General features: G+C 37.1%; 2 protein-coding genes across 9 annotated transcripts in view; one reads left to right on the forward strand and one right to left on the reverse strand.

Moving 5' to 3' along the window:
• CTNNA3 (catenin alpha 3) overlaps window positions 1-17,127 on the reverse strand; it is a 1,773,069-nt gene that overhangs the window by 984,347 nt on the left and 771,595 nt on the right. The window lies entirely within an intron of this gene.
• LRRTM3 (leucine rich repeat transmembrane neuronal 3) overlaps window positions 7,889-17,127 on the forward strand; it is a 189,765-nt gene continuing 180,526 nt past the window's right edge. For all 3 annotated transcript variants that reach the window (XR_012512832.1, XR_012512833.1, XM_003928686.4), the window contains exons 1-2: window positions 7,889-8,449; window positions 8,787-10,318. Coding sequence is in view for 1 of the 3 variants with exons in the window: in XM_003928686.4 (XP_003928735.1) it covers window positions 8,446-8,449; window positions 8,787-10,318 (1,536 nt within the window). In the remaining 2 variants the exon portion in view is untranslated. The remainder of the gene's footprint in view (window positions 8,450-8,786; window positions 10,319-17,127) is intronic.

Consider the following 17,127-nt stretch of genomic DNA (forward strand, 5'->3'; position numbering starts at 1 on the left):
CTCAGTTAGATGAACACTTGTACAGCAATACAAAAATTCGCAGATTTGTTTAGCAAGTACCAACAGCAAATAATTACTGTTGTTGATTAAGGGCAAAAAGGCAATTGTGATGGGATGTGAAGAACAGAAATCCTGGTGATATGAATGTTAACCAACAAAGTTCTCAAGCTTGCCATTTAATGCATTTACTGAATTCTCCGATGGTATAAACACCACAAAGTAGAAGTACAACTTTGCTCTAAGCTCTAAGTCCTGTATTATTCAAAAGTTCTTCAAATCTTAAATTGCTACCAAGAATAAATGGATGTCCCAAATATCCACTTGAGGGCTAGATATTCTGCCCAAATTAGTGAATAGACTCTTGCTAAAGCTATACGCCATGAGAACGGACTCTGTGCAAGTTAAAGCATACAATGGGAAAACAAATGCAGAATATGGAACAAGCTATGGTCCAAATGACCTGGCATCCAACAAATAAATGGCATTACAAAATGAAAGAGACTTCAAATACATGAAAAACAAATGCAATACATGGGCTCTTTCTAAGATCTCGATACAAACAAACCAACTTGAAGAGCTTGTTAATTTTGTTAGGTTTAATAATGGTAGATGGTTAAAGTAAAAGTCTACTGCTTAGAAAGGCATACTGAAATGTGTGTTTGTAGATAGACAGACAGACAGATATAGATAGACAGATAGATAGATACATAGATAGATACATAGATAGATTATAAAGACGTATGTTGAAGATTTGCTCTTAAAATACTCCATAAAGAAAAAAAATTGCACATATGTGGGAAGAGGTATGAGGATAGATTAAATAAAATTAGCAAAATAGTAGCAATTGTTGGAGTTGACATGTATTATACTAGCCTCTCTACTTTTGTGTATGCTTTACATTTCTGACTGAAAAGAAGAAAAACAAGTATTTCCTCGATGTTGTATCATCTTTTCAGCCTTCAGAAGTCTGCCACTGAAGGTTATAGTGTTGGCTAGATTTCCATATTCCCGTATTTACCTTAGGACTACCTTTGAAGGAAGTGACAGTGAGAAATGCAATAAAACCCGAGAATATGGATTGACGCTGCAGCATAAATGTATCTTCAGGTGAGTGGGATGGAAACATGCTGGATAACCTTGGAGTGTCTCATTCATTAAATCTGCCTTTTTCCAGAAAGACATTGAGAGACCATTTTAATGGTCAGACCTGGAATATTCTTTATTCATGTATCTAAGTCAGAGATATTCACTGATAACCATGTGTGACCAGACAGGGTTTTCTAATGGAGCCCTTAAAGCAAGCAGAAGGAAATCAAGGATATTTCAGAGAAGTGTTAATGCTCTGATGAAGATCTGGATATAATTACAAATGTAGACAGGCATATGAGTATTATAACTAACTAGAAATGAAGATAACCATTTTCATAGCTGTAGGAAACTCTATATTGGCATTCTGACAACCGTGTTATATTTTTGGGTTACAAACATCAAGCTCTTTACAAAAGCTAAATCAAATGTATCTGTTAGTGAAAGCACTTTATAAACTAATACACAGAATATTGATGGTATAGGCTGTATAATATATGGTTGTGGTATTAAAACTAGTATAAAGGAAATACTGAGGAATGTTTCCTATAATATTAGTACATTCTGATATGCCCTTGGTCATGCTGATAACCCTTAATATATGTTCATGGTCACAGAACCTATACAGAATCAAAAGAAAATTAATTTTCTCATAGATATTCTGATTCCACAAATATCTGTAACAATTTCTAAATATTGTACATGTACTTAAACATAAATTATGAAAATGATTCCTAAATAAAAACCCTTAAAAGTGTGTAAGTCAGGTTTGATGAATCCCATTTTGCAGATGAGCAAACTGAGACCCTGAGAAGTTTGCCCAGAATCAGTTCCAAATTCTAAATGTCAACTGACATATGCAATAAACAGTATATAGGTTGAGTCCAAATGTTTTCTTACCTACTCTTTTGGGTTTTTTTCTTTTCTTTGGGATGGAGTATCACTCTATTGTCCAGGCTGGAGAATAGTGGCACGATCTCAGCTCACCGCAACCTCTGCTTCTTGGGCTCAAGCAATTCTCCTGCCTCAGCCTCCTGAGGAGCTGGGATTACAGGCACGCACCACCATGCCTGGCTAATTTTTGTATTTTTAGTAGAGGGGGGGTTTCACCATGAGGTCAGGCTGGTCTTGAACTCCTGACCCCATGATCTGCCCTCGTGATCTGGCTCCCCAAAGTGCTGGGATTACAGGTATGAGCCAAGGCACCCAGCCTTCCTTACCTAGTCTCTATGTAATCTTCCATTTCAATTTTAATAAAAACTTTTTGGCTCTATTGACCTTCAAGGCCATACGCAAAGATGTTGCCTATGTCTAGATCATTTGAATGGAAACCCATTTGTTATTGTTTGGGGGCTAATTTTGCAAATCATTTTATAACTTTCTGTTCAAAAAACACCTTAAAAATATTTAAAAATACATCATGACGCTTTGAGGCTTAATATTAAGAAAACATTTTGAAGAATTAAAGTCTTATGAAAGTGAATAAAAGTGAGAGCCAAATCCAGATTTAATTCAAATGTGTTAAACTCTGCGTCTTGCTCCCAAAACTTGACCCACAAAAACAGTTATGGCTTAACTATCCTTAGGGGTGCTTAGCCAATAAAGATGAGACAACTTTAATTTCCCTCTTTATTTCATACCACTTCTATTTCCTTAGAAAAGTTCTATTGATTTTATTTAAAATATATCCAGAATCTAACCAATGCTCACCACTTCCATCACTAACACCCTGGCCCAAGCACCATCATCTATCTCCAGGATTGATACAGTAGCCTCTTTACGGTGTCCCCTACTAAGAGTGATCATCTCAGTCAGTTTGTGCTGCTATAACAAAAATACTATATACTGGGTGGTTTAAGCAGTAAACATTTATTTCTCACAGTTCTAATGGCTAAGAAGTCCAAAATGAAGGTACCAGAAGACCTGATGTCAAAGAAGCCTGATTTCTGGCCTCCTAATAGCTGCCTTCTCTTGTAGCAGAGAGAGAACAAGCAAACTCCCTCACGTTTATCTCTTCTTATCCTTATAGTCCCACTGATCTGTCATGAGGGATCCAGTACCATGACCTAATTATCTCATAAAGGCTCTATCTCCAAATACCAGCACGTTGGGAATTGGGGTTTCAATATGTAAATTTGGGGGAGGGTAAATGAAAACATTCAATCCATAACAGTGAACCTTTCAATAGGTAATTTGATCGTATGTTAACTCCGCACAAAAATCTCCAGTTAGCTCCCCATTTTCTCCATAATAAAGCCAATATTCTTACAACGTCATCCTAAGGCCTTCCACGACCTCCATCTCCAATTATTCAATCACTTGTTCTCTCCACTCTAGACTCATTGGCCTCCTTGCTGTTAATGGAACATATGATCTGCTTCCACGTTAGGCCTTTGCACTGGCCACTCCCCACATATCTGTTTAAGTCTAACAAGCTCATCTCCTTCAAGGTTTGCTCAGGTCAGTTTCTTAATGGCCCTAACCATCCAATTTAAAACTGCAACCCATCTCATACCTTGCACTCCCAATCTTCCTTATACTTTTCTTTTTTCCATAGTATGTATGATCTACTAATATACTATGTATTTTTTAACTGTCTGTTTTACCCCTTTAGAATCTAATCTAAAAGGCACGGGCCTTTATTTTGCACACTAATATATTCCCAGAATCTGGAACAGAGTCTGGCACATAATGGGTATCCAAATTATGTAAATTTAAGATAAATAAAATACCTGAAGTCAACAACTGTTAAGATATCAGTACATCCTCTTTCAGTTATGAATTTCTAAGTTTATAGCTGGCAATTCCTTTTCATATTGGAGGACTGAAATTTGGCAGTATTGCCAAACTGAGATTTGATTTATTAACCCAATTTAAACAAAATATGTTTAGCTATTTGAAGTACTATAAGCACAATAAAACAAAAAGTCTTTAGATAGATGACACTATTTTTATAATTGTATAAATCATTAAGGCCTTAGATACATTGGGGATATTTAACTTGTCAGGTAGTTTATGGTTTGTTCTGTATGTAATATTAAGTGCAAAAGATGTTGCTAGTTGCTAAATACATAACGCAGTCTAATTTTGCTTCTGCTGAAAGGCAAATCAGAAATGATCAGCTCACTATAGTCGAAAAGTAAAAGGAGAAAAAAGCTTTTGAAAAGTATACAGGCAAATTACTAAAATCTTTTAGAACACAAACTTTTCTTTTTCAGGAACTACTCTATGTCTTTGCAGTAATTTCTGCAGTCTCAAGTATCCAGCATAGCTTAGAATTACATTATTTTGTTTTGAATTTCTCAGCTAGATTTATGGATAATCTTCCCTCTTCCAACAATTTATTATCCTGAACCAGATCAGACCTGGTTTTGATGCTAACTTAAAGGCAGGTGCCAAGGCAGGGGCCATCCACAGTCCCTGGATGCTGATCCAATGCAAGAGTGGCCACTGATTATGTTGAGAAAGAGACTGATGGTCAGTATTTTTTCCTTCATATTATTTTATTATGAACATTTTTCCTTGTCAATCAATATATTGCTATCAAAGCATTTTTATTGCAGCACACCATTCCTATCATGTAGTTTTCTCTTGTGGGCACATAGTAGGTGCATATATTTATGGGGTACATGAGATGTTTTGATATAGGCATGCAATGTGTAATAATTAAGTCAGGATAAATGAGGTATCCATGCCCTCCCTCAAGCATTTCTCCTTTGTGAAACAAACAATCCAGTTAGGCTTTCAGATATTTTTAAATGTACAATTAATTCATTATTGACTAGAGTCACCGTGTTGTGCTAGCCAATACTAGGTCTTATTCATTCACTCTAATATTTTGAACCCTCCATTGTTAGTATTAAGAGTAAATATCAATTATAAGATCCAAAGGGTAGGTGTAAAGTCAGAACTATGCGGTAAGATAAGATCAGAAACTAAGATATCATAAAAGTCTCTGAAAACTAAGAGCAACATGTGTAACACAGCAGAGAATAATATTCACCATAAATAATCCAAGATTTTTCCCAGAAAAAGCAAAGTGAGAGCCCACATTCTCAGTGGGTTCCTCTGTTCTGTCACTGGGAAGTGAAGCATCATGAGCAAGAAGCATAAAGTTGACAGGTCCTTCACCCTCCTAGCTCTTGGACAAAACAGGTATCTCAGTGACTATCCACAGAGACTCAGGGAGAGTGAGGAGGAATATCAGAGCCTTTCAAGCAACAGAGGTATGAGAGAATAGTTATAAATATAATTCCTGTTTTGGAGAGATAACAAGTTGTCAAGCCCATTTGGGATGTTAAATGATAAAGGTTCAGTATTACCCTTCTGTACTGAGCAAAGAGGAAGAGTCAAAAGCATATTTACTTTTCTCATGAAATTTGTAGTTTAAACATGAAGCTAAGAGACATCTCTATGAAAAGTAAAGATCACTTGCTGATCAACTAATTTTTCTCACTTTCTAGTTTTTGTCTTTGTAGATACATCCTTTAAGAATACGTTCTCCAAAACTGTTTCCAATCTCACTAACTGGGGAAGTTTGCAGGACTCAATCCCATGTACAAATCTCCAACATTAGATAATCAGTCATACTGTATCCATTGTACTTGTGACTCCCATAAAAATATATTTTTCCAATAAATTTTATTGCATATCTGCAGTGTACCAAGTGCTATTGTAGATATTAGGAAAAAGGAAGTAGATAAAACATTGCCACTGTCCTCATGGAACTTACATCTCAGTATTATAAGTCTGCATATTCTCTCTTCCTACTAGGAGAAAACGTTATTTTTAATCGTTCCTTCACTGTGAGTTTCTTAGCCTTATTTCAGCGAGGCTATTGAAAAGCACACACTCTTCCATCCCCCACCAGGATGAGAATCCTGGGAAAGGGATTGGGAAGTCTATCTTTTTGAGAAACTCACTGGAGGTTTCATATGCATTCACAGATTAGATCATCCCTGGGGAAAACACTGCCCTATGAAGAGCATACTGCCCAATTGGAATCGGTAATATCCATTGTACTTCATCTGTAGGGTCCCTTTTGATTGTCATTACTAACCTCTACTAAAAATCTCATCCTTGGAGAATGTGAAAGCTCTCCATGGTTTTCCACAGCCAATTCACCTAACAAAAAATAACAAGGCAAACTTGTTCAAGAATACCATTATTTTTAAATAAAATGCCCCTACACGGCAGATGTTACTATGTTCTGCTTTGGGGATGAAAAGAACCAAACGTTAATTATTAGTTAAGGTCCACAGAACCACAAGATTTATTTGAAAGATAAAGTTGAGATGATGAACATGAAGGAAATTGTCTCATCAAAGAAGGCAAGACTGAATGAATCCACCATGTACAATATTGAAAAATGCTCACTAAAGTTGTTTTTTGTGAGTTAATGACAGTATAGTCAATATTCAGTATGTAATCCTAGCAAGTATAAAGTTAGTATTATTAGAATGTGTACAACACACTGTTCTAAGTAACATGCGGATATTAAAATGACTTAATTCTCAAAACAGGAAGTGAGTTTTTGTTTTTATGCCCATTTTACAGATGACAAAACTGAGGCATAGAGAAGGTAAGTCAGCCACTTAAGGTAACATAGCTAGTAAATTGCAACCAGGGGTTGCAATCTAGGTGCCAAAAATCGATGCTCTTAATCACCGAACTGCCCTGTCTTAATTTTTATACTTCTTTAGGAGCCTCAGACCAAAAGAAGTTTAGACAAATCTAATAGAACGAGCAAGAATTTGTTGATTACAGTTTCCCTGCCCCAATCCTTTAAGTAGCCTCATTTTCATTGATTTATTTTTAAAATGAAGGTAACAATGCTATTGAATAGGATTGTCTAGAAGTTAGCGGTTCAGCAAAAGAGTGACTTGCTTCTGAAGCTCAGCTCTGCCCTGTCATTCACTTGCTGAATGACCTTGAGAAAGTTCCCTCTCCAAGTCTATTTCCTCATCTTTAAAACAGAGGTTATAAGAGGACCTACATCATACTATTGTTTAAATATATATATATATATATATATATATATATATATATATATATATATAAAGGTAGCCCATTTAAAGCACTTACAAAGTGCTCCATAAATATTATTAGTGTAATAAATAGCAGTAACATCAATAAACTATGAAACTATGAACCAAATGATCTCTTGATTCGTACACTAACACTAAAAATGGTTTATTTCCCTTCTAATTAAAAGAAAATTACAACAACCAAAACAAGAAACCAAACCATAGCCATAAAACCAATTATATCTTCTGTGAGAACACTGGAGGTACTACTGGACACATTAATTCATTTCTCATCAGTCATCCCCTCTATTCCAAAATGTTTGTGTTCTAGCATCCTAAGACACCTTGCATAATATAATCACTGTGACTCCAAGAGGTCAAATGGGCAGGCAGTTAACGCTTCTCTGTGAAAAGCTCAATAATTCATTTTATAAATTTCCGTTTAAAGCCTACCTTGAGGTTAAGAAAAATTGACGTTCGGTCTATGAACTTAATGTCAAGCTCCAGAAAAACTCTGGGCAGCACATGTTTAGCAATTAAGTGGACACAGACAATAAAGACGTTGCCAAATCGTAAAACAAGACTTGGAAATCACAGAAAACGTCGCTAGTTATTGATTACGGTGACCATTCAGTTCCTACTGAGCCACCCAAAAGAATCATTCATTTTCCAGCAGAGAGCCTGCTCATTTGCAAGATAAAAGAGAGACATTTCTGCACATGCCCATAATGTTCTTCACCACTGGGGGCAGCTTTACATAAGACTGCATTCACTGAAACCAAAGCAACAGTCCGAGCAGCTTTCAGAATGACAGTCTGCAGAAGTGAGCTGAGCGTGTGCGCGGTACGGGGCTCTCCTGCCTTCTGGGCTCCAACGCAGCTCTGTGGCTGAACTGGGTGCTCACCACGGGAACTGCTGGGCGATGGAATACAGATGTGGCAGCTCAGGTAGCCCCACATTGCCTGGAGGAATATATCATGTTTTTTGATAAGAAGAAATTGTAGGAGCCAGTTTTTTTTTTTTAACCGCCCCCCGCCACCCCCAAAAAACTGTAAAGATGCAAAAACGTAATATCCATGAAGATCCTATTACCTAGGAAGATTTTGATGTTTTGCTGTGAATGCGGTGTTGGGATTTATTTGTTCTTGGAGTGTTCTGCGTGGCTGGCAAAGAATAATGTTCCAAAATCGGTCCATCTCCCAAGGGGTCCAATTTTTCTTCCTGGGTGTCAGCGAGCCCTGACTCACTACAGTGCAGCTGACAGGGGCTGTCATGCAAGTGGCCCCTAAGCCAAAGCAAAAGACCTAAGGACGACCTTTGAACAATACAAAGGATGGGTATGTTTTGTCATTTTTCTTCTTTCCTTCTTAAAAACAAAAAACCTCTAGTCTGTGTAATAATTCTGCCTTAATTATTTTAGAGATTACCTTGCTCTGCTGTAAGACTATGAATTTATTTGCTTAGTGGACACGTTTCCTTGTTTAACTATTAAAAAAAAAAAAAACCAACAAAGCACTAAAGACAGTTCTCTTTAATTACAAAGAGATTATATGTGATGTTAAACGTTATCTAGATTTAAATTTTTAAAAATGAAAAATACATGCCTATTTTTGCTTGATTAAAGATTCATTCTTTTTTGGGGGGATAACTTTTCTAAGTTGTTTTTATTTCCAGGTTTCAATGTAATTAGGCTACTGAGCGGATCAGCGGTAGCTCTGGTTATAGCCCCCACTGTCTTACTGACAATGCTTTCTTCTGCCGAACGAGGATGCCCTAAGGGCTGTAGGTGTGAAGGCAAAATGGTATATTGTGAATCTCAGAAATTACAGGAGATACCCTCAAGTATATCTGCTGGTTGCTTAGGTTTGTCCCTTCGCTATAACAGCCTTCAAAAACTTAAGTATAATCAATTTAAAGGGCTCAACCAGCTCACCTGGCTATACCTTGACCATAACCATATCAGCAATATTGACGAAAATGCTTTTAATGGAATACGCAGACTCAAAGAGCTGATTCTTAGTTCCAATAGAATCTCCTATTTTCTTAACAATACCTTCAGACCGGTGACAAATTTACGGAACTTGGATCTGTCCTATAATCAGCTGCATTCTCTGGGATCTGAACAGTTTCGGGGCTTGCGGAAGCTGCTGAGTTTACATTTACGGTCTAACTCCCTGAGAACCATCCCTGTGCGAATATTCCAAGACTGCCGCAACCTGGAACTTTTGGACCTGGGATATAACCGGATCCGAAGTTTAGCCAGGAATGTCTTTGCTGGCATGATCAGACTCAAAGAACTTCACCTGGAGCACAATCAATTTTCCAAGCTCAACCTGGCCCTTTTTCCAAGGTTGGTGAGCCTTCAGAACCTTTACTTGCAGTGGAATAAAATCAGTGTCATAGGACAGACCATGTCCTGGACCTGGAGCTCATTACAAAGGCTTGATTTATCAGGCAATGAGATCGAAGCTTTCAGTGGACCCAGTGTTTTCCAATGTGTCCCGAATCTGCAGCGCCTCAACCTGGATTCCAACAAGCTCACATTTATTGGTCAAGAGATTTTGGATTCTTGGATATCCCTCAATGACATCAGTCTTGCTGGGAATATATGGGAATGCAGCCGAAATATTTGCTCCCTTGTAAACTGGCTGAAAAGTTTCAAAGGTCTAAGGGAGAATACAATTATCTGTGCCAGTCCCAAAGAGCTGCAAGGAGTAAACGTGATCGATGCAGTGAAGAATTACAGCATCTGTGGCAAAAGTACTACAGAGAGGTTTGATCTGGCCAGGGCTCTCCCAAAGCCAACGTTTAAGCCTAAGCTCCCCAGGCCGAAGCATGAGAGCAAACCCCCTGTGCCCCCGACGGTGGGAGCCACAGAGCCCGGCCCAGAGACCGACGCTGACGCCGAGCACATCTCTTTCCATAAAATCATCGCGGGGAGCGTGGCGCTCTTCCTGTCCGTGCTTGTCATCCTGCTGGTTATCTACGTGTCATGGAAGCGGTACCCTGCCAGCATGAAGCAGCTGCAGCAGCGCTCCCTCATGCGAAGGCACAGGAAAAAGAAAAGACAGTCCCTAAAGCAGATGAATCCCAGCACCCAGGAATTTTACGTAGATTACAAACCCACTAACACGGAGACCAGCGAGATGCTGCTGAATGGGACGGGACCCTGCACCTATAGCAAATCAGGCTCCAGGGAGTGTGAGGTATGAACCATTGTGATAAAAAGCGCTCTTAAACGCTGGGAATTAAGTGGTGCTTTATTGAACTCTGGTGACTATAAAGGGAATGCGATGCCCCCTCCCCCCACCCCTCACTTTGCTGGCAAGGTCCTTCTCTGTCCGTTTTAGTGCATTCATAATACTGGTCATTTTTCTCTCATACATAAGCAACCCATTGAAATTTAAATACCACAATCAATGTGAAGCTTGAACTCTGGTTTAATATAATGCCTATTGTGTAAGACCCTTTATTGATTCCATTAATGTCGCATTTGTTTGAAGATAAAACTTCTTTCATAAGTAATCCCCCGCATCTGCTGTTCCACTCGTGGTAGGACCAAATCTACAGTTAAGGAGGTTTGCAGCTCACTGGGAAATCAAAGAAGGAGGTGAATGATCCAGGTGCTCGGAGCTTGAGCTGAATCTTGGAGATGACTCAGTTATGCGAACATTTTAAAGACAAGCAGAGCCTTGACACCAATGCCTGGCTTAAAAAAGAAAACTGCAAGAAACTATCAAAAGATGGTGCTACGTTAAAGCAGCACCCTGAGCAGTTTCCAGGGGTGTCTGAATTACAGTAAGGCAAGCACAGGGACAGAGTGATGAAGGGTTAAATACTGCAAGTAGGCAACTGCAGAGTGTGAGATGATAAAAAAACAAAGTTTTCGACTCCAAGCTTTGTCTCTGAAACCCATCCCTGTAAAATCAGACTCGAGGTTTCACTGTCAATTTCTTCTAGCCTGTATGTTTCATAAATAAATAAATGAAATAACATTTAGAAGCCAGATTTCTCCACCACTCCTCACGTTAGTTAGGGAGTTTTCAAATAAGGTTTATGAATGGGAAAGCAGCTTGCTACAGGCATGTGGTTGAGAGCTGACCAGAATTTCTCTTTCCAGTTTCTTCAAAGACCCTAATGTAGTTAGCAGAATCATGAGCCCAGTCCTGCTCTGTTCAGGATTTGTCAGGCTGCCCTGTTGTGTTCCATTACATGTCCTGCACACACCAATCCCCTAATGACAGACACTTCATTCAGATGTGTAAAGAGAACTCACATTCTAAGACTTGCTTTCCACTCACAGCCTCATTGAAAAGGATGACTTGGATAACACCTTAATAAATGTATAAAATAAATCTTAGAGGAAAAAAGACCAACACTATGACAATTCCCTGTTGCTTTTCTATTGCTGACATGACAGTGTCCCTGTGTTCATCTGTATTGTGAACTCATCCATCAGTACAATTCTGTACAGACCCTGTTGGCAATCTGCAAGCTGCATGCATGTTTTTATGTCATTGGTGAAAGTTTATTGACTGCAGCACGAATATCATAGCCTCTGTATTTGAGTAACTTGAACCACAGTCCATTAAGGTTTTGGAAAGATATTTTTAGTTTGTATTCTCTTTCATCCTCCAAAACGAATAGTTCTATTCTAGAAGCAAATACCAGGAACTGCAATATTGAGGCTGTTTCATTTAATTTGGCTTGCCTACATCTTTAACCATGCCCCTGTTCAATCAAAACAGAGTCACTGCAGCATAGAAGAATAAGTGAATGGCTATTTTTACTAATTTTTTTTATTGTTTGGAAGTTTTTCATATGCTGAGAGAAAAAATCTAGGCAAGTCACCATTAAATAAAATTTTAAGGATGCCAGATTACTAAAATCACACTTTTATAAGCAATAAAGAAAAAGAAACATTTAAAGTAGATTTCTGATGGTACTTTGATATTGATTAAATCTTACAGTAGATGCCACTTCAGAAAAGCATCGTAGCTACAATGTTTACCCATGAATAACTGTTGAATATACATTTATTAATGACAAAAAGTCACATATTTTCAATTGATCAATAATGCAGATACTTCCTTACAGCTTGCTGAATGACTGAGCTTACTGTGATGTTTTTTACTGAAGTTGTAATTTTACATTTTTTCATAAAGTATCAGTAAATACATATTCCATCTTAAAAAGAAATTTTCTTGGCTAGCCTCGTTTTTATCTGTACTAAAGATGTTTGTATTAATGAAATGCAGTCTTAAAGTGAAAAAGCCCATTTCTATTCTTTGACTGAAACTTCTGCCTTACCTGTGATGAATACCAAATATATTTAGGCATGGTATACTTAGATTTTTAAATTATTGCAAATTCTCGATGCTGTGGTACTAGCAGTATATATAAAATATGGTTACTATATTGAAAAGTATTTCTAAAATTCAAAGCTAGTTGACATATACAATATAATATAAGACTAAATGAATGGCCAATATTTTGAAAGCTGGTCACTTTTTAATGACTAACTTTACTTATTAACACAGTAATAGATAAGAACCAAAATAAAATCCCTTAGGTGGTAAAACTCATTTTGATTTGGTACAGGAAATTATGGGGAAAAAGTTCTTTCTTCCTCCTTACTCTTTGAAAATGAAGCTTCTCTAGTTCTCAGTATCTTCTGAGCATAGATATATAATTCTTATAGATTATACAATAACTAGTTTACCACTGTAAATTTTAAAAAGCCAGCTGGCAAACAGTTTCCTGCTCAAAAGTTGTTGCCTCACCTCCATCCCATGGATCTTTCTGGACTACATACCATAAATCTATTTGTATAAGTATTTCAAGCTCATGCATATTAGAGAAATGTGATCGATATTCATTTTTCTAGTGCATATTTACATAAAATATTGGACTTCCCTCAAAGGTGACAGTTTAAAAAAAAAAAAAAAAAACCCAGCCTGACCTGTTGAACTATACAACAGAACACAGAATACTTTGCTTTACCAAAACAGAGACGAAATGGAATTTAGTCTAGAAACTGCATGTGGATTTTTTCCACTTTTATTAACCCTAGTACACATAGTGCTACCACAACATGAATAATTCCAGAGCCACAGTCTTGTAAGCAATACTTATGTAAGACATATTCCATTTAAATGAGTTTGTATTTTCTAAGGATGTTGACATTACATCTTCTCAAAGAATTTAAACCATTTTTTACTTGATTTGGTGAGTAACTACCTAAGTAGACAGGCAGTAAATTGTCTATCTATGGAGCAGCAGTGACCTCCAGTGGCCGGTTAGACTAATCACAGCTATTCACAGACGTTTTAGCTTTTTATCCTGAATCCTTATGTAAACGTGGTTTACAACATATTTTTTTTTTTGACTAGTATATCAGATTTGAATTTTATTTAGTTTGTTTCCCTGGGAAACATAATCATAATCTGGTTTTTGAACGTTATACTTTTCAGGTTGACTTTTTTTCAGTAATGCTGGAACAGAGGCGATAGAACCCGTACTGAGGGCTAGAAATAAGCGTCCAAAGATGCAAGGCGAGTAATAACGCAATAAGAATAGATAAGAAATATCTTAAAGTGCTTATACTCATCGATGCTGGCTAAACATTTTGATATTTTTATTAAGTGGGTTAATGTTTTTCATCAGCAAGATAGTAACACGTAATTTAGGTAGGAAAAACATTTTAATATTAAATCAAAAGAGTCAGCATCAGTATTTACTGGTCTGTAGATATGTCAAAGGTGTCAAGGGAGGGGGGCCTCCCCTTCTGGCTTTAGAACTCTCCAGTTTGCTGATTGTGCCAGTGACCTGTGCTTTGCCCCAGTGCTTTCTCCCCTCCCTCCCTCCCCCTTTTCAGCCAGCGGAACACTGGTTCTATTAGGCTCTCTGACAATGATGTTACAGTCTAAGAGGTGATGATTCATGGATAATGAAATTATGCTCTCCTTCTGGGGAAGGATAATGCAGAGTCAGATTCATGGATTTGGCAAGAGGTTTTTTCGATGCTGTAGGTGCATGAAATATCTTTTCTTCCCTTGACATTTACCAAAATGAGAACTCAAATCGTTTATTTAAAGTGTGGATTAGACTGCATCAGAAATCAGCATCAGGTCATGAAGCCTAAGACAAAGTGCGTTCCAGACATGGCAAATAAGAATCGAGCCATGAGAAATAAAAAATTCAGAAACTCTGTTGCTTCATCTATTCCTTTTTGCTCTGGATTCTCATCAGAATCTAGATCTATAGCAAACCCATGGAGTTTTGCTATCCTTGTATTCTCCTAGCTACCTACACTAAAAATCAGAGGCAGTTAGGAGGAACAACGAGCACGATAGAAAATGTAGGTAAATTTGAATGACAGAAGTTGTAAGAGAAATAAAATGGATGGATGTTAAATACCTTGTATCAAAGAACTCTAATGGAAAACTAATTAAAGAAATAACACGCAGGTGAAAGTGACTGCTTTTCTAATAATAACAGCCTAGAGAATTGGACCCAAATTCTTTTAGCCTCCAAAAATTGGTGATAATTTTGGATAGTTGGGTAGAATATAATAAAATACTACAGAGAAAATCTAAATAAAAATAATCTGATTCTTTTTCACTTGAGGAAAATATCACAACGGTGCATGGCAGAATATGGGCCTTAGAAATTAAGAACTAAATTCAAGTTACTCTGACACTTGCTTATCAAGTCACCTCAGGTAAATTTCCTGGCTTTTCTGAACTTGAAGTTTCCGTTATGTAAAATAGATGTGTACTATTGATGGCTCATGGCTATTGGGAGGACGAAATGTAAAAAGTGCTTTGTAAACTCTAAAATGGCAACTGCTTCTTTGTTTCAAAAAGCACTTCATGAGATACTCAGTAGGTTTTATTGTTCTGTGTTTGGAATGAGCCAAAAAGAAATCAGTAACCTCTATTATACAGAAACCCAAACCCATTTGACATCATTATAAGTCTAGAACTTTGTCCTTGACCTTCTGTTTTCACATCGACACAGCTTCTTCCACCCCATGTTATCTAAGCCTATGATGTTTACACCGATTATCACAATGTACAACAGACGCAGAGACACCGACCAGGGAACACTAAAACATCTATCAAACTCATTGAAAATTCTAGTGTATTTCAAATCAGGTAATTAGAGCAAAGGCTTTCAATCAGGACGTTTACTTGTCCACTCCCTTTCTAGTATCCTTTTCATTCCTTGTTGACTTTATACTGGATCAATATAATGTTTATATGGCAACATGACATCATTATTGAGCAAAGAGTAATTGCACATCACATGTTACTGTGGGATTAGCACACATTCCAGGTATCAGTCACATGATATCTGCTCTGATGTTTCTCTCCCTGGCCACTCTAGTGGAAGACTGTGCCCAAGACCCTCTTAGTATAGAAATTACTATGGACTTTATCGATTATAATTATTGAAAGATCACTGGATAAAAGGGCATAAATACACAGGGACTTTCTTTTATATGTCATTGCTTATGTAAAATTACATCATTAATTTATCAAAGAATGACCAAAAGCTTCTTCCGCTGGATGTAGCTGCTTTTACCAATATGAAGTATCAGGTGTATTTTCAAAATTTTTTTCATATAAGAAGACCCTGACTGTCCCTGTCTGACAACTGAGTTCCTGTGGCATATCTATAGATCAGAGAGAGGATGATGGTTTTTCAAGGGGGAAAGGAGTTGTGAGTTTTACCCCATCGTAACTTCATGGGGTCATAAATAGATGTTCTTGAGTTAGGGCTCCTGAATATGTGAGGAAAATTCCAGGAACACAGAGAGAACAGTAATATCTGAGACATAAGACTACAAAAGTACAATGTATTTTACAATTATACTTTCTAACAACAGAACTTCTATAAGCAATAATAATCCATTTGATTGGGGAAAAAAAGAAAAGGAGCTTCTATCTTACCCTTTTCAGCAAATGCTGTAATGATAATAACTTTACTAACAATTCTCCATGTTTTATTTTATTTTTAAGGATTCCCACTTTCCCTAGCAGGAATTTCCTTTATTCCTTTCTCTCACTCTCAAATTGCTGTTCTCCTTATTTGAAAGAGTCTCTAATTCCTGTATCACCACAAAACGTCTTCCTTCATAACCCAACGCAATTCAGTCATTCTGCTCAAAAGAGCAGTATTATCTCCAAAAGAAAAGTTATGCACTACATTAAACATTAGGACATAGAACAAATTTAAAGCTAGGTGATACTTCTCTTTCCTCTACAATCTATAAAACACCTCTAAAGAATATTCTGATTTTCCACTGAAGAAAAAGGATATATAGTTGAATTACAGTCTGACAAAGTATTAAAGCTTACTCTTTTCCTTCTTAATTAGCTAACTCCTAGAAAACAAAGTGTAGGACTTTATATATGAGAGTACTCAACTATATTTCACCAATCAGAAACACTCTTTCCAATAATCAGAATTTTGTCTTCTCAGGGGTAAAGTGCCCCACCCCACCCCCCCCTTTTTTTTTTTTTGTTTTTTTTTTTTTTTTTTTTGGCCTGGAGTATAAAATAACAAGGCAAATACTACATTTAGCACAAGCAATATTTTTATTAAAATTTCCTCACATCAATTACATCTATTATCCTGGGAAGAAAATACATTTTGTCAGTAACGAGAAAAGGACATCAATCAAATGTAAATCCTTATTCAGCATTCTTGGTGCTAAGGCTTATTAATGAAGTGGTAGTAAAAGGAAAATGTTGTCAGTGAAGCTACGGTATCATGAGGCTACACTACACTGAGTGGTATTCATAGCTTCAACTGGGTGTTCCTCATGTAGCTAAAAGAGTGGTCCTTGTCATTAATATTGATCTATGTACTTTCTAAAAGAGAATATGCTTACCAACAGAGACTTTATATTGACTGTATTCTTATAAGGTTCACTCATTAATCTTTGATGCAGTCAACCAGAATCTCACAAGAGCTTTAAAGAAAACTTGTAGAATATATCATGTTG

This window comes from Saimiri boliviensis, chromosome 12 (assembly GCF_048565385.1).
Source record: "Saimiri boliviensis isolate mSaiBol1 chromosome 12, mSaiBol1.pri, whole genome shotgun sequence".
Lineage (NCBI taxonomy): Eukaryota > Metazoa > Chordata > Mammalia > Primates > Cebidae > Saimiri > Saimiri boliviensis.